This window comes from Aedes aegypti, chromosome 2 (genome assembly GCF_002204515.2).
Source record: "Aedes aegypti strain LVP_AGWG chromosome 2, AaegL5.0 Primary Assembly, whole genome shotgun sequence".
NCBI lineage: Eukaryota > Metazoa > Arthropoda > Insecta > Diptera > Culicidae > Aedes > Aedes aegypti.
In genome coordinates this window covers 283,621,883-283,640,046 of record NC_035108.1, presented here as the reverse complement: position 1 = coordinate 283,640,046, position 18,164 = coordinate 283,621,883, and the positions used below count along the sequence as shown (strand labels likewise).

Below are 18,164 nucleotides of genomic sequence, written 5' to 3'. Positions count from 1 at the left end.
CGTACAGTCTGTGGCCGTCTGACTACCCGAGCAGAAAAAAAAAATTCCATACCAGATAATTTCCAATACTTATCACATCTCATGCATATTCTGCAAACATCAAACTGATAATTGGATCAGGTATTGATGAATTTTCATACGCAAGTGAAATTTTTCAATTGTAAATAGATTTGTTGTTCAATAACTCAATACCATACTGAATATATTTTTTTTTGCTTAAAACACTATGTTTATTACCATAGTAATACTCAATTTATATATGGGCAATACATGGACTACTGAACAATACCTAATTATGGTATATTATCAAAATATACTATGCTACAGACAGGCACTAGTTACACGTTCTTGCTCGGGTAGCTTGCCCAATGGCTGAATGAAGCCACCGGAGCTCGTCAAGAGCCATCCGGCCGCGTTTAACAATGGTGGCGCGAGTGATGATGAGTGTTGGTTGGTAACCTAATCAAGCCAAACACATCCATCCATCCAACACGGGTGCCACTCGAAATTAAACACCTAAATACGGTCCAACCACTCGGCCATTGTTGTTTTCACCATGCAACGCAGAAATGAGGTTGTCTGCAGCATTCACCACCAGTGGGAACCTGGGGAGGCCTCATCAGTACCAAATCAGGTGCCGGTCGGTTAGGAATATGTATCGCGTCGTTACACAAATGCAGCTTCAGTTCTAACTCTCCTCGTATTTGAAGCTCTTCGTCAGTCGGTCGGTTTAGTTTCGGTGGGAGTCTTAACCGTTACATAGTTACTACAAGTTGCGCCAAAGCATCGAAAGCATCGATAAAGAACACAGGGCGTAAGGTGCCCCAAGTAGAAAAAGAAGAAGCCTATAAATTATTCACTGCGGCTGGTGAAGTGAAATTCCAAAAAGGGGCGCAATCTTAGGTGCCTTAGGTCGATTATCGTCATCGTCAAGTGGCGCAAGAGAAAAGAGTCCCAATAAGCAAAACGAGAGAAAAGCGGAGAAAGAAGTCTGACTGGATTTGCCGCTTTGGTACTCCGGATCTACACCATAACAACATCGACTTCTCTGCTGAGGAGGCATGCTCTGCCACAGGCCGTAGAGGCCGGTTTGATGAGATTAATCTTGCAGAACTGCAAAGGGGGCCAGAAGCCGAGTGCACAGTGTTTCCAGGGGTCTGAATTCGTGATCGAAATGGTTTTGCACCGGAAAAGTTGGTTTTATATGTATGATGTCTTCGGAGAAATTGTTCGTGTCTGAGAGATCCATAGTAAGAAAGTATTGTTTTTCTGATGATAGTTAGATATATTGTTACTTTTTACAAAAAGTGAACATACATTAATGGTGTCTTGATTGAAGATATAGATAATTTCACTAAACGAAAATTGCTGAAAATACTATTGAATTTCAAATGATATCAGTATTTTTTGTGCACAACCCCTTAAAACCAGTTTTTTATTTATATATTTGTTTTGATATTTGTGAGAATGTTCACATAGCAATATTTTATTCTTCTTTTCAAAAGTTTTTCGTTACAAACCGTTCGAAAAAAAATAAATAAAAATAAATAGATGAAAACCGATACTAAAAGGTATAGTACTATACCTTGAATTCCACAAGAGTTTGTATCTTTTGCAATTGTTGATTTCTGGGAAAATTGAGAATATCTCTCACTTATCGTTCTCTGTAACAATCATGATCCGCAACATATCATGAGAGTATGTTTGTCTATTGCTACAGCTCTGATTATATCGTGGAGATAACAGTGCATGATAAAACCTCGCTAAACAAGCTCCAAACCTGGGGGACACTATTGCTTATTGGATGTTCAGGGTTTGTTTATCACGCCAGCAAAGTATTGCTGTTTCCTTTTGAGATGCAAATCTTGACTTAATGTGCTCCAAATGCGGTAACACAAAACAATCAAAGGACACCTAGCAACGATTTTCAAAATCACCGCAGACCTAGCAAGAAAAATCTATCTTTGACACCGCATTTCTTGTAGAAAATCTTACCGCGTTTGGTGTGCCTGACAACACTAACCGCACGGCCACAAGCCCACAAACCACAAAATACCTACCCCAACGGCAAATAAACAAAAAAATGAGTTTTAGCATCGCTCTCTTTTTGGGGCTCTCTTCCGCAACTGCTATTAATCAAGCTTGTTACAACCTGCCTTGAACCTTACCTCGAGTCGAGTATAGTACACGACACTGAACACGGCCTTACAGTTGAGGTTGAAGATTTATTATCAAACTGTTCAAGACTTTTGCGAGATGTTTTGAAGTGATTTGTGATAGTAAACTACAATTATTATTGTTCAAATTATTGATCAAAACCTGTTCGATTGTTGTATGTAATAATCTTAACTCGTCAAATATAAGTGCTTCTGGAGAGTTTTTCATTAGATTCAAGAGGCGTAGGTAAAAAAATGGTTTTTAAATAGATGGAATGTTCTGAAACCTTTAAAATCGGACAAAAAACAATCACTGTGCTCATGCATTTCGTTGGAGCTTAATATCGTCAAAAACGCTGCTCAATACGAAATTTCCACGGTGTCTCTACGGCTACTCGTTTTGCCCAATTAGCGGTTGAAGATCTCGTCGGGGCTCTGGACAGCTTTCTGTGCGACGAAGTATACTTCTTTTGCGCTGGTCTCACGTCAGAGCCCTGTTGAACTTCTACTGAACGCTCATGTGCATTTCGTAGCTCATCAACGACTCATTCTCCGCTGTTGCTTTTCGAACCTTCCTGGTTGACCAGCTGGATGCCGAGATGGGTCCAGCGATTCCGGTTGAAGGATGACTTCCGGTTCATTGGCGTTTTGACAACTCAAGCCGGTGATATGCTACATACTACTCAGGACTACTCTGGCGGTGGGTCAATCCTACTCCAACGAAGATTTCCACGGCGGCAGATGCCGAGCTCAGTCCTGCGATTTCGGTTCACAGGTGCCCGACGATCATTCGCGGTGCAACAACGCAATATACTGAACTATTCCCTGACGTTGGACTTAGCCTACTCCGAAGCTGCCCGGGCAAATGTCGAGGACGGTGCTGCGAATCCGGTGAAGGGAAACTACCGGTTTTCAGGCACCCCGACGACCATTTTCCGGGGCTGTTTTACGAATTACTCAGCTACTCTGGCGGTGGACTCAGCTTACTCCGACCCGACGTTGTTCGGTCAAGTGCCAGGGTCGCTACTGCAATTCCGGTTGGAGAATGACTTCCGGTTTGCAGGCGCCCCGACGACTTATCACCCATACTACGCTATGCCCGCTCTACAGGGTGATTACTATTTCCTGTCAGTAAAGTAAATGATCGTAGGTAAAAGATGTATGTATGAATTTTAATTTTCAGTGTACATCCTGTTTTGTGCATATATAACTCCGATCGCGGCCAGGATATCTCTGGTCTTCACACCATCTCCTTTGCAGCGAAAAAATAATCTGCGTTATCCCTCTGTTCACCATAATCCAAGTGCTTTCATGCAGGCACATGTTCTGCACGATGTTGTCCGGATTTAAGACGCTTGCGGTTTTGACATTATCTCGCTTCGTATATCAATGAGCTCACCCTTCCCGTGGTGATTGTGGAGATGCAGAGGTATTCTCGGTCTTTAAAAGCAACAATCATTACACCCTAACATTCCTTTCCCATCCCAACTGACCGTAAGGACTTGGCCGGCGCCGTTATTGATCAATAATATTAGATCTGCTAAAATTGCACTTCGAGAGTAAGCGGAAACTCCCATCCCTTATTGATTTGGATCGAAGTGCAATTCTTACCAGTTCCGATCAATCACGGAGTAGCAACCATTGACATGTACAGTCAGTCTATGCTATGCTATGCTATGCTTATCTCGCTTCGTATATCAATGAATCGAGGGCAGTCAAATATAACATGCTCCGGTGTCTCCTCGATGTTTGGACAGACCGGACAATGTGGTGACTCTGAGTGTTTGAACCTGTGCAGATACTTCCGGAAGCATCCACTACACTTCTCCATGTTTTCTTGTCGTCCAATCCGACGTGTTATGAATGAACCTGTGGGTCCACCTTTCTTTCTCCGAGTTATTGCACTCCTACTGCCACTTAGCCATTGTATCCAATTTGATGGTATTTCTCACATTCCTTGTGTCCATTTGCTGGTAGCATACTATGTCCTCAGCTAGAGTGATGCAGATGAGGATCGTTACGGCGATAACGCACACTGCCTTTGATGATATAGTGCGGTAGATACTCGCCACCCGTATAGCCATGAGTCGGAACGTACCTGCCAGCTTCTCACGGTTACGTTTGGTTCTCAACGCTGCAGCCCGAGCCGGAACTCCGTATCTCAATATGGACGCCTCTTACTGCTTCTCGATCCTCGAATGTTGGACATGATCCTAGCTACAGTGTTAGCTGCTTTCGTTGCCTTTTCGCAGGCATAGTCAACGAGGCTGCTGAAGTTTAGCCTGTCGTCGACCATTACTCCAAGGTGCTTTAGAAAGCGCTTCGATGAGATTGCGACGTTGATATCAAACTGCTGAACCGTCCTGCAGCTTGACTCCAGTCATCCACGATTCAATGATATCTTGCGATTCCGTCGTCAACATCTCTACTTCCTCCGCAGTCTCGCTTTGCACGCGATGACTTCCGAATAGCATCCACCGTCTTTTTACGGAATTCCAGGCAGTTTTTTCGATCATCCGTTCTCGCTTTCCGTGTAGATCGTCAGCCTGTCGAGGATGATCTTCTCTAGAAGTTTACCAACAGTATCCAGCAAGCATGTTGGTCTATATGAAGCAGGATCTCCTGGCGGTTTTCCCAGTTTTGGCAGCAACACCAGCTTCTGCACCTTCTTCTTCATCTGCGTCAGCGTACGTTATGGGCGGCCACGCGGTAGGAGCTTGCGTAGGAAAGAGAACGTCCACTATCAACTTCAGTTTGTCGGGGAACATTTCAGCTGGTGTTACTGAGCCCTTAATTTTCGCCGTCACTACTCGATAGGCGTTGTCCCAGGGTTTTGCGTCAGCTTCCCGGCACATCTCCTTGTAGTAGTTCGATTTACTCGTCGATATCTCCCATTTGAACGCGGCTCTGGCCAGCCGGTAGATCACCTTATGGCTTCCGATCCAGCTCTCTACACGCGTCTTCTGACTCTTAAGCAGGCTGCACGGAGGGTGCTGAGTCTGTCGTTCCACCAGTATGTAGGACGCCTGATTCCTTGGTTCCAATTTTCTCGGCATAGTTGCGTCACACGATCTTGCCAACGCTTCTGTCAGCTCTCCTGCATCAATGTTTGGAGCGTCGCTTACTGCTCGGAGTACTTCGATAAAAAGATTCTTGTCTAAATGCTTTGTCTTCCACCTACGTTATCCATTCCTCCTCTGCCATACTGCACAACTTCTCTGGCCAACGCAGTAGAGGATCGATTGATGGTCACTGTGGGTGTATTTTTCGCCAACTCTCGAGTTCATATTGTTGATCAGCGACGGGCTGCAAAAGGTCGCGTCGATGATAGATTCCCTACCGTCTTTGCGACTGTGATAGCAAGACCGTCGTTGTACAGCCTACGTCGAGCTTCGATGATTGAGGTTAAGACCAAAAAAGGCCTCAAGTCCAAAATGTAAACAAATCGGTTTTTTGCTGATTTTAGTATATAAGAGCCTATTCTTACTGAATAGTCATTCAAAAATATGCATAAAAGTTGAAAAAATTACATTTTTCTAAAAGGCCCCATCTCATTTTTGCTAACCATGATATATATCGCAAATGCGGCCTTTTCCTAAAAAAGCCTCATTTCTATATTTCAAGACTAACAATTCAAAAGGCCTCATCTCCAAAAAGTAAACAATGAGAAAAATGTAATCTTGTTTTGTCAAACAATAGATCAAATTTCAATTATGAATTTAAGCATTGTGTGTTATTTTATCGTCCAGAAAGTCGATGGATAAACTGATTTATAGCTATGAATATTCATTACTATGATTTTAGCAAAAAATCCTGCTAAAAAACGAGTCAAAGGAAATGAGGCTTTTATTTCACCAAAAGCTGTGCAGCCCTTTTTATTTGTGCCCATAGACGCCGGTCGACGCTGATGAGGCCAGTGAGTTGACGCCTTTGTTTACTCTAAAATGTGTTGAGGCCTTCTAGTTGTGGCTTGTTTTTTTCATCATCTTCCGATGTGGCCTTTTGAAAACCACTCAAAATTGATGATGAAATAAGAAATTTGAAGTGTGGAAGAATGTTAAGTGGTGAAGTAAAGTACATGGAGATCCCTACAGCAAGAGAAGATTCGTGCGGTCGGTTAAATATGTGATTGATTGAACCCTTCGTCATCCATGAACATTATGTATGTGCTACGCGAGTTTGTCGTCGAGAAAATGTATGGAAATATTGGTGTCTGGGTTCGATTCCCGGTTGGCCCAGGATCTTTTCGTAATGGAAATTCCGTTGAATTACCTGGGCATAGAATATCATCGTACCTGCCGCACAATATACGAATGCGGAAATGGCAACTTTGGCAAAGAAAGCTCTCAGTTTATAAGCTGAGAAGCAGGCTTTGTCCCAATAATGCCAAGAAAAATGTCAAAACAAAGAAAAATTGGTTTAAGGTTAATAGAAACGAAACCAAACATCGAATTTTCAAGTTCACAGATCAAGAGAATCTGACATCCATTCGCGTTGAAAATATTATCGATGATGATGATCAATCTATCAAATTTCCTACTCAAAGCGCTGTTTGGTTCTGTAGACTAGTGCTCTTGAAAATTCGATGTTGGCTTCGTTTTATGATCATCTTAAAATGAGTAGTTTACGAAAAAAGACTCATTTATAAAAAAAAATCAATAGCCAGAGCTAAAGTATGTTCTGCAAATTTCCATGTTGCTAAATTATCTACAACTTTGTCCAAATACCATTGTGGTATCTTCAAATTTATAAAAAAAAAGTGAAAATCTGTCTCACAAAATCTGTCATCACAAAAATAATGCTCAAGATGGGTCTCTTTCAAAAATCACTTCTGAAGACATCATACCTCTAAAACCAACTTTTCGAGCGCAATACAATTTCGATCACGAATTCAACCCTCAGGAAGCACTGTGTAGTGGTCCGGGAGGTCTTTGGAACAACGACAGCAGCCAAGATTGGCCTCGGTCGCAGCGTGAATTTCTCTCAACCTTACCTGGTCTGGGCTGGTTTGGGATGGTTTGGACCGCCACTCCGCTCCGTTGACTGGCAAGTGAGCTTTTTTCTGGACCATACTACTTAGTACCGATTTTTACCTTGGCCAGTGTAGAAGAGGAAGTTGTAAATTGGTGTCGTGATCTCGGGCGCAATTCGTGACGAAAAGTGCTTTCGAAAATCTAACTGTGTTTTTTTATGGGTTGCTCTTTAAGAGGCAAGATTGGAATTCCTCTTGACTTGTGCTACGTGCGAACAAATTTTAAGTGAAATCGCGTGATGTCGTCTAGTTCCAAGTGCCCAGTCTTTATTGATAGAACCAAGTCCAGTGCGTGGAATATGTGAGTCCAGCTCACATATCGATCGGTCCATTTTAAAATAGAAATAAAAAGGTGCAACCACAACAACAATCACTTACCAACATCAACGGTACTGATAGCAGCAGCAGCAGCAGCAAAGCAAGAAAGAGAAGCCATGGTGTATTCGAGTCGTGAAAATTTTACTGCTACAATGCTCCAGAGCAATGAGTTTGATGCCGGAGTGACGTCACGCTCTTTGACGATGGTAGACGAAACGGTGGTGAATGATTGGCAGATTAGTCAGAACCATTTCAGCGATTCATCATCGGTTCCTCCGCCGCCGGTTTGGGGATCTGCCGGGCCGGGAGCAGGCAGCGGAACCAGCAAGAAATCCCCTGCATCGACGAATACTGGCGAATTAAGTGACGAGCAGGTAACTTTTTTCGCGATGTTCTTATCAAGTCTTATTTGTAAAATTGTTTAATCGTCGATCGGATATCGTCTTCTTCAAAAACGGATGCATTTTCTGCCCTAATGATGTTATTTACCAGTATAGGTCATATCACTTAATTACTTCAATAAAAACTTTGGAAGCTTCCTGTAAGCTGATGTTTTCTCTCTTTTTTCGTACGTGGTTCTGTTTTTGCTGTGGATTTTAGTTATTTTTTTGTTTTTCTTCTTCTCTCCACTTCGTCATCGATCCGCATGAGATGCTTGTAACAGAGCTTGGCGTTTTCTATTGTAAACGAATTATTCCTCTTATTGATGTTTAAGTAAGGATGGTATACACTTGATTCACAAATAGACTTCCGCTCGTATTTCATCAATATTCGAGCAATATTTACGACAGATGTGTGGCCCGTCAGCATTCATTAATTCTTTTGGATTTATACAACCAAATATACAATATTGCACAACGCAATATTTTTATTTTTTTCACAGTTCTTCGGACATTTGACATTTGTCATACAAAATAATAAATCATATTTTGTAGGCAAAGAATTTATTTTCTCTCTTATAAGCAGATGAAATCAACTGACCTGTAAAAATTCTGCACTGATACGGTAAATGAAATGTGATATGTTGTTAAGAATTTGCTTATTAAAATATAGTTTTACCAAATTAGAATGATAATGTTGTCTACAACAGAACACCTAAATATAAGAAATGAAAGTAATGTTTGAAACGATACTAATAAAGGAATTGAAAAAAATAATAGTTTGTAGGTAAAGATCTCAGATCACTGTGCTCTGTTTCATCTGAACTTTTTATCGTAGCTTGAAAATAACTTTAATCTCCACAAAACTTTCAGTTTTACACTCAATATGAAACAAATGCCATGATTTTGATTTTTAAATATATTTGGAAAGTATAAATTTTACAGAAAAGGTGAAGCAGGTGAAGAAATCTGTATCGATCCATGATCGGCAATATTTCGCAAGTTGTAACAAGCTTGATAAACTGAAGAGAGCCCCAAAGAGAGAGCGATGATAAAACCAGTTTACCATTGAGAGCAGGTGCTTTACTCTAATGTCTCCAGTGATTCCTTCATAGATTCCTCCAGTAAAATCTTTACTGTGATTCTTCTAGGCATCTCTCCAAAATAAATATATGTTAAAGGCCTTCTTCTGGAATTGTTCTAGGAGTTACACTAAAACAATCTTCAAGGAAAAGTTGTAGAATTGGTAATTTAAAACAACTTTGTCGAAGACATGTGTTGGTTACGCCCCGTCGAAAAATGGTCTACCTGAGCTAACCGCCAGTCTAGAGTGACAAAACCACACCCATCCCTGTGCAAGGGTTTGTCCAGGTATAGGAGACGGACGAAGGTCAGACACGATATTGACAGCTAATATAATTAAGGAACAATTGAATTGATCAGCCTTGAGTTATAGAGAGTACATTTGTGAATTCGCTTCTTAAACCTAATAATTTACATGCAAATCAACCTATTCCTAAATACATAAATACTATATAAACAGGTGAGAACTTAAGGCTAAATGAATTAATGAAAAATCAATGAACTAATGTGTGCTTACATAACTAGGAATTCGGACTGAACATACGTGCCAATTGCCTTCTGCTTAGTGATCCTTGGCTAGTAAACGGGTGAGAACTAAGTTAACTGAAATCTAAAGCATTACCCTAAACATACATATGTACACAGGTTATAACTTACAACTAGATGCTATAAGCAAATTGCTTAGAAACCACAGGACACAGCATAAATACCACAGTGCTACCGTTGATAGGTGAGACTTTACACCAACATGAAAATTAAGGTTATACTAAAAAAATTACTCTATAGGCTGTATAACCCTACGCATTGTATCCATCAGCAAATGGTAGAGGACAGACAGCAGAATCACTAAAGTAAGCCAATTACTATATACACTTACATATAAATACTTAGTCTAATTCAAATATTTCCTCCAGGAATTTTATAACTTTTGCACCGGATAAATAAAGTTTGGGAATAAAGTTCATGGAATTTCGATTCAAACTCGTTGTGATCAACATTTTATAAAATTCTTTATAAATCGATCTCGAGATGTCGAAAAAGTCTACCAACTCTGGACGCGAATACAGCGAAGAGCGCAGCTTCACGGGTGCAGCCGAAGGTAATACCGTTGCAAATGCGGCGGCGACTACAGGCGGATTGTTAGGCGAAGCCTCCATGCCTAGTGCAATTCAGGTAAATTCGAAGCAAGGTAATGTTCCATTGGTTACCGTTCCCCGAAATACCGGGACCAAACCAAAACAGCAGCAGCTAGATATCGTTCCCAAAAAGTCAAAGTCAATCCCAGTCACGTCCGACACGAAACGGAATCCGGTACGCGAAGTTCGAAGGAAACATGATTTCCACTGTCAGTTGTGTAGTGAGCGTGACAACGATCGAATGGTGCAATGCGATGGCAGTGATTGTAAGCAGTGGTTCCACTACGATTGTGTGGAAGTAACGAATGGTGTGGCACACGTAACCTGGATCTGTCCTATTTGCAGCGCCGCAAAGGATCCAACCCCAGCGATTATGAACCCCCCCACCGGTACCACCACCGACCAGAACATGCAGCTGAACGAGCAAATGAGGTCGTCAAAAAAGAGCAGTCATACAGAACGGTCGTTCAGTAAAGGAAGTTCAGTAAGGAGCGAAACAAGAAGGATTAGGGAGCTGGAGCTGCAGAAGCTAAATGAAGAGCTAGAACTGGAGAAAAAGTTTCTGGAGAAACGATACACGATCCTAAAGTACTACGGATTCGTCATCAGTAGCAAGCGAGATGGAGAATATGTCGAAGATTCAAGAGTGGGTAGCACAAACTGAGCGCCATGGCGAAGCGAGCGATTCCGGTTTAGTAGAAGAGGAGATGAATGGGCAGCAAGCATCGAACAACTCGAAGCAGCCACAGGAGCACCAAATTCCAAATCTCGCTCAAAACAACAACCGACTATCGATTCACGCAGATCATTTCGATCGTGCTTTGCGGCATACTCAACCACAGTTCCCGAGCCTCAGGGAGAATCAACCGTCTAACTTTCCCTCGGGGCACCCAGCTACAATCGTGGATGGCGACCAATTTGTTCCAGGATAGCGTTCAACACCGGTGTACAGACAATCTCTTCATATGCCACCCGCAACGACTATGAACAACGAGACAGTGTGTATCCTTAATAGGAGTCAACTTGCCGCACGTCAAGCAGTCCCCAAAGACTTGCCGGAATTTAGTGGGAATCCGGAGGACTGGCCACTCTTCTATTCTGTACTCAACTCCTCAACCCAAATGTGTGGGTTCTCGAATGAAGAGAACATTTTACGATTACGCAAGTGTTTGAAGGGAAAGGCACTGGAGGCGGTGAGATGTCGTCTACTTCATCCCTCAAACGTAGCTGGAGTATTGATGACGCTAAAAATGCTCTACGGAAGACCAGAAGCTATCATCCAGGCAATTATCCGAAAAGTTCGTTCACTACCACCACCAGACATGGAAAAACTGGAGACTGTAGTGAGTTTTGCACTAACAGTAGAGAATCTTGTCGCAACGATCCAGGCCTGTGAAGTCAGCGATTTCGTATACAACGCTTCACTCCGGTATGAACTAGTGGAAAGGCTTCCATCCTCTCTCAAAATGGACTGGGCCAGATTCTCCCGTGGAAAACCAAATCCAACGCTCATTGATTTCAGTGCGTGGTTGTATTCTACAGCGGAGGATGCAAGCGCCGTTATGATCAGTAGCGGTAACAATGATCAAAGAACCCGGCAGAGCAAAAAGGACGGGTACTTAAACTACCACTCTGAGTCAGAGTCGACAGCCACAAGATCTAACGAAGCACCTGCCAGACTGAAAACTTCCGGCACCGTCACGAAAGAGCAATGTGTTGTGTGTAAAGGAGTTTGTTCTTCTGTCGCTAAATGCCAGAGATTCGAGGAGTTTAGTTATGACTCCAAGTGGGCGACGGTGAAGGAGTGTAGACTATGCCGAAAATGTCTTCGGAAACATAATGGATCGTGCAAGCAGGCTAAGCAGTGTGGAATCAACGGATGTGAGTTTCTTCATCACCCTCTCCTTCATAATGCACAAAAGCATGGTGCATCGAAATCAGCACCACCGGCTACTGCTAGCAACACACCACCAGAGACGAGAAGAACGGATCGTAGCTGTAATATTCACCAAATCCAATCAGAAGTTCTGTTCAGGATCGTCCCGGTTATGCTATACGGACCAACAAAGACGATACGCACATACGCGTTTGTCGATGATGGATCTGAGCTCACTTTGATTGAACAGAGCCTGTCCGACGAGTTGGGAGCGGAAGGACCGAAAAAACCATTGTGCTTGAAGTGGACCGGCGATACGCAGAAAGTGGAGCAAGGTTCACAACAGATTAATCTACAGATATCCGGCGTGAATAACCCGAAGAAGTACGAGCTATCGAACATTTCCACAATATCTTCTCTGAAAATTCGCCCACAAACTCTACTGGTAGAGGAAATCCAGGAAAAGTACCCTTACCTGGAAGGACTTCCGCTTGAGTCCTATCGCAACGTCAGCCCTCGGATTCTCATCGGAGTAGATCACGCTACACTTGGTCACACCATCACAAGCCGTGAAGGCAAGGACAATGAACCCATTGCCGTTCAGACACGATTAGGCTGGATGGTTTTTGGAAATTGCACTGGGAAGGAGAAAGAGGAACGGTATGTAAACTACCACAGTGTCCAAACCTGCGAATGCAATCGAGTTCCTGGCGAAGATCTACACAAACTAGTGAAATCTTATTTCTCGCTAGATAGCCTCGGAGTATCAAAACCGGACAAATTGTTGGTATCGCAACAAGACCAACGAGCACAAATGCTTCTCGAAACTCTAACTCGCCTTACAGATGGGCGATACGAATCCGGCCTTCTTTGGAAGTACGACGGTGTTCGACTTCCGGACAGTGAAGCTATGGCACGGAAGCGTTGGAGATGTTTGGATAACCGTATGAGGAAAGATCCCGGATTATCTGAGGCGCTTAAAGCAAAAATGAGTGAACATATCAGCAAGGGCTACATAAGAAAGTTGTCAGCGGAGGAGCTTAAAAAATCACAACCTCGCGTGTGGTATCTCCCAATTTTCCCGGTGGTCAACCCAAACAAACCGGGCAAGATAAGAATCGTGTGGGATGCCGCAGCCACAGTCTACGGAGTGTCTCTGAACACCTTTCTTCTGAAAGGCCCTGACCAGTGAACGTCTCTCGTTTCCGTTTTAGTACAGTTTCGAGAGTTTCGGGTGGCAGTAAGTGGTGACATCCGTGAAATGTTTCACCAAATAAAAATGCGTGAAGAAGACCAGCATTGCTTACGTTTCTTCTGGAAGGACGACGATAACACTACGGAACCGAGCGTTTATGTAGTACAGGTGATGACGTTCGGAGCCTGCTGCTCGCCGAGTACCGCTCAATACGTAAAGAACTATAACGCTAAACGGTTTGAACAGGATCATCCTGAGGCCGTAAATACAATTGTTAAACGGCATTATGTAGATGATATGCTCGTCAGCGTAGAGTCCGAGGAGGAAGCAATTCAGCTTGTTCAGAATGTCAAGGCGATACACGCCTCTGGTGGTTTCGAAATTCGAAACTGGATATCGAACTCTCGAAATGTGGTGGCTGCGGTAAATGAAAATGCTTCACAAGAGAAAAATCTCGACATTGGCGAAGAAGGCGTCGCTGAAAAGGTCCTCGGCATGTGGTGGGATACTACGAAGGACTGTTTCACCTATAAGATCTCCGCACGTTACGACAAGGAACTTATCTCAGGAAACCGTCGGCCAACAAAGAGGGAGGTCCTACGCACGCTTATGATGGTATTCGATCCGTTAGGATTCATCGCACATGTTTTAATGGTCTTAAAAGTGCTTCTACAGGAGATATGGCGAACACCAGTCGGGTGGGACGATCCAATCGAGAATCCGCAGTATGAAAAGTGGCTGTCCTGGCTAGAAATCTTCCCGCGGATAGCAACAGTTGAAATACCGCGCTGTTATCGTCTACTAACACCATTAGATGAGGAAACCAGAATTCAAATGCATACGTTCGTCGATGCAAGCGAAAGTGGATTTGCTGCAGCGGTATACCTACGATTCGAAAGGAACGATGTCGTCGAATGTATGCTAGTTGGTGCCAAAACCAGAGTCTCCCCTCTCAAATTTCTATCGATTCCTCGCTCCGAGTTGCAAGCGGCAGTCATTGGTACGCGTCTCGCCGATACCATATCAAAGGCACTCTCAATCAACGTTACTCAAAGAACGTTTTGGACGGATTCCAAAGACGTATTATGCTGGCTCCGTTCGGATCACAGGCGTTACAGCCAATTCGTTGCATTCCGCATCAGTGAAATCCTTGAAACAACAGATGTTAATCAGTGGCGCTGGGTACCAACAAAACATAATGTTGCTGATGAAGGAACGAAATGGAAGCGGGTCCCTAACTTGGACAGTAACTGCCGATGGTTCCGTGGGCCAGACTTTCTTCTCCTGAAGGACGACAACTGGCCAGCGAATCCGTTTCCAGACAAGAGCACACAGGAGGAGCTCCGACCACATCTGCTTCACCATACGCAATCCAGTGAGCAGGTTATATCACCACAGAAGTTTTCAAAATGGACCGTCCTCCTGCGTGTAACGGCTTACGTACTACGCTATGTTAGCAACCTAAAGCGTAGCTGCTACGGGAAACCTCGAATGTCCGGACCGTTGACGAAGCAGGATTTTATCGATGCAGAAACCTATCTGTTTCGTCTTGCGCAGTCGACCGCTTTCCCAGAGGAAATCTCCATTCTCATGAAGAACCGTTCATGTCCAAAATCAGCAAAACTGCTCCCTAGATCCAGTCTACTTTACCAATGGTGTGCGTTCCTAGACGAGAACAACGTCCTTCGTGTCAAGGGCCGAACAAAAGCGTGTGCGTTTATCGATAGAGATGCTGCTGAACCCATTATCCTGCCCCGGAATGATTCGGTAACCTCTCTTGTCATAGCTTCTATCCACGAGCGGTTTAACCATCAGAATCACGAAACGGTGGTTAATGCGATACTTCAACGTTACCGTATCCCTCGCTTGAAAGCAGCATACCGACACTTCAGGAAAGATTGTCAACAGTGCAAAATTATGCTCGCTAACCCGATGCCTCCTGCAATGGCTGATCTCCCTAAAGCTCGACTAGCGGCCTTCACTCGTCCCTTCACTCACATGGGAGTGGACTACTTCGGTCCGATACTTGTCTCGGTTGGAAGACGTACTGAAAAAAGGTGGGGGGTACTTGCCACTTGCCTAACCACTCGCGCCATACACCTACAGATCGCTCACACACTGACCACTGACTCCTGCATAATGGCCATCCGGAACATCATGGCCAGGAAAGGTATTCCTGCTATGATCTACAGCGACCGCGGAACTAATTTTCGCGCTGCAAGCAAGGAGTTACAAAGTGCGACGGAAAAACTTGATCAGAACGTATTGAAAAAGGAGTTCACGTCAAGCCACACTGAGTGGTCTTTCAATCCTCCCCTTTCACCTCACATGGGCGGCGTGTGGGAGAGGTTGATTCGAAGTGTCAAGCAGAACCTCGAACGATTGCAGACGAGCAGGCTGCCGACCGACGAAGTCCTGCAAAACGCATTGATAGAGATCGAGAACATAATAAACTCTCGTCCTCTGACCAACATTCCAATCGATGACGATGACTCACCAGTATTGACTCCTAACCACTTCCTGTTAGGATCAGCCAATGGTCTGCGATCATGGGTCCCCTTGGACGACAACCCTATTCTACTGAGGAACAGCTGGAAGCAGTCACAAATGTTAGCAGACACCTTCTGGAGGCACTGGGTCCGGAACTACTTGCCTACGATCACTCGTAAGACGAAGTGGTTAACTCCAGTAAAACCGATCGAAATTGGGGATGTAGTAGTCATCGTAGATCCGAAGCTTCCTCGTAATTGCTGGCCGAAAGGCCGAGTGATTGCTACGTGTCCGGCATCGGACGGTCAGGTGAGATGGGCTACCGTGCAGACTGCATCAGGAGGTATCTACGAACGACCAGCGGTATCTCTAGCTGTACTGGACGTAGGCGTTGAAAAGAATCCGCTCCAGAACGAATCTTCGCGTATTCCGGGGGGGAGTGTTGGTTACGCCCCGTCGAAAAATGGTCTACCTGAGCTAACCGCCAGTCTAGAGTGACAAAACCACACCCATCCCTGTGCAAGGGTTTGTCCAGGTATAGGAGACGGACGAAGGTCAGACACGATATTGACAGCTAATATAATTAAGGAACAATTGAATTGATCAGCCTTGAGTTATAGAGAGTACATTTGTGAATTCGCTTCTTAAACCTAATAATTTACATGCAAATCAACCTATTCCTAAATACATAAATACTATATAAACAGGTGAGAACTTAAGGCTAAATGAATTAATGAAAAATCAATGAACTAATGTGTGCTTACATAACTAGGAATTCGGACTGAACATACGTGCCAATTGCCTTCTGCTTAGTGATCCTTGGCTAGTAAACGGGTGAGAACTAAGTTAACTGAAATCTAAAGCATTACCCTAAACATACATATGTACACAGGTTATAACTTACAACTAGATGCTATAAGCAAATTGCTTAGAAACCACAGGACACAGCATAAATACCACAGTGCTACCGTTGATAGGTGAGACTTTACACCAACATGAAAATTAAGGTTATACTAAAAAAATTACTCTATAGGCTGTATAACCCTACGCATTGTATCCATCAGCAAATGGTAGAGGACAGACAGCAGAATCACTAAAGTAAGCCAATTACTATATACACTTACATACACTACCCGCCATAAGTATGGAATCGCATCATCTAGTATTGCAACACCTCAATTGAATATTGCAGCACCCCCCAAAAAGTTTAGCATCACCCGTAAGCTATTACACTAATGACGCAATATCTTGGAAACCTCACTTTCTAGAAAGCTGCGGTCTTCAGCAAAGTTGTTCAGAAGCCTTACGGCGTTCATCAGCTGAAATTTTTAATGCGCCATTTTGCCGCTACGTGGCGCTAGGTGCATGTAATTTGGTCATATTTTAGACGGCTCTAGCTCATGAACCTGACCACTTAGAATGTTCGTGTCTTCAGCAAAGTTGTTCAGAAGCTTAAAAGCAATGTGAAACAGCACTGATTGGTTAGCAATTTTGCCGCTACGTGGCGCTAGTGTGCATGTAAATTGGTCATATTTTAGACGGCTCTAGCTCATGAACCTGACCACTTAGAATGTTCGTGTCTTCAGCAAAGTTGTTCAGAAGCTTAAAAGCAATGTGAGGCAGCACTGATTTGTTAGCAAATTGGCCGCTATGTGGTGCTAGCGTACAGCTGAGAGAGGAGACAGCTCACTGACAGTTGGCATGTTTTCTTGCCTTCTAGACTTCTTTCTTTAGTTCTTGGGTTTTCACAACGGTCTAATGATCTTATCATTCACTCATTGTTGTTCAATGTGAAAAAGGTATGAATAAAAAAATCAATAGCAGTTTGCCAACACACGACTATATTTAAGTATTCAACTTTTTTGAAATGTGCAGTCATCGAAAAACACCTAGAAAGTTTCATTACCTTTACCTAAATTCTAACGGTATTTTACGCTTTGCTCTTCAAATGTGTGGTTTTCCAGTGCCAGTTAATGACAGGTTCCCTTGTCTTTTTGGAGCTCGCAATCTTAGCCATCTGTCTCTTCTCTCTCAGATGTGCAGGTAGATTTGGTTATATTTTCGCGGGCTCTAACACACGATCTTGACCACCTAGAATGTTCGTATCTTCAGCAAATATTTAGAAGAAGGCATTTTCTACGAACCTGTTTACTTAGACAAAATTCAAAACATTGTGGAATATAATACAGTGAGGACCCGATTTTGTCAGCCCCTCGATGAATTTTAGGCTGACAAAATGGGGAACCTGACAAAATCGGGTCATTTTATTATGTTCCTGTTTTTCAAATTTCGACGTGTTAATGATTGCTTGTGAACCGCGTCAAGAACTTGCATGGACTTTTAAGAGTTCATTAAAAAATTACGTAACGCAAAATTTGTCAATTTTAGACCCCCTTTCACCTCCACATAACAACTTTTGTATAGAAAATTTTAAATTTTTCTTTGAACCGTAACATTATGTAAGACCCCCTCCCTCCCCTGTTGCGTTACGTAATATT

General features: G+C 43.3%; 1 protein-coding gene across 2 annotated transcripts in view; it reads left to right on the top strand.

Annotated features, from left to right (window-relative positions):
- Nucleotides 1–18,164, top strand: part of LOC5564298 (serine/threonine-protein kinase 26) — a 242,242-nt gene that overhangs the window by 21,703 nt on the left and 202,375 nt on the right. Inside the window, exon 1 of one of the 2 annotated variants that reach the window (XM_021845232.1) lies at nt 7,068–7,880. The exons of the other annotated variant lie outside the window; for it this stretch is intronic. Within the exon in view, the coding sequence (XP_021700924.1) occupies nt 7,623–7,880 (258 nt within the window). The 5' untranslated portion in view covers nt 7,068–7,622. Of the gene's footprint in view, nt 1–7,067; nt 7,881–18,164 lie in introns of those variants that run through there. 2 annotated transcript variants of the gene reach the window in all.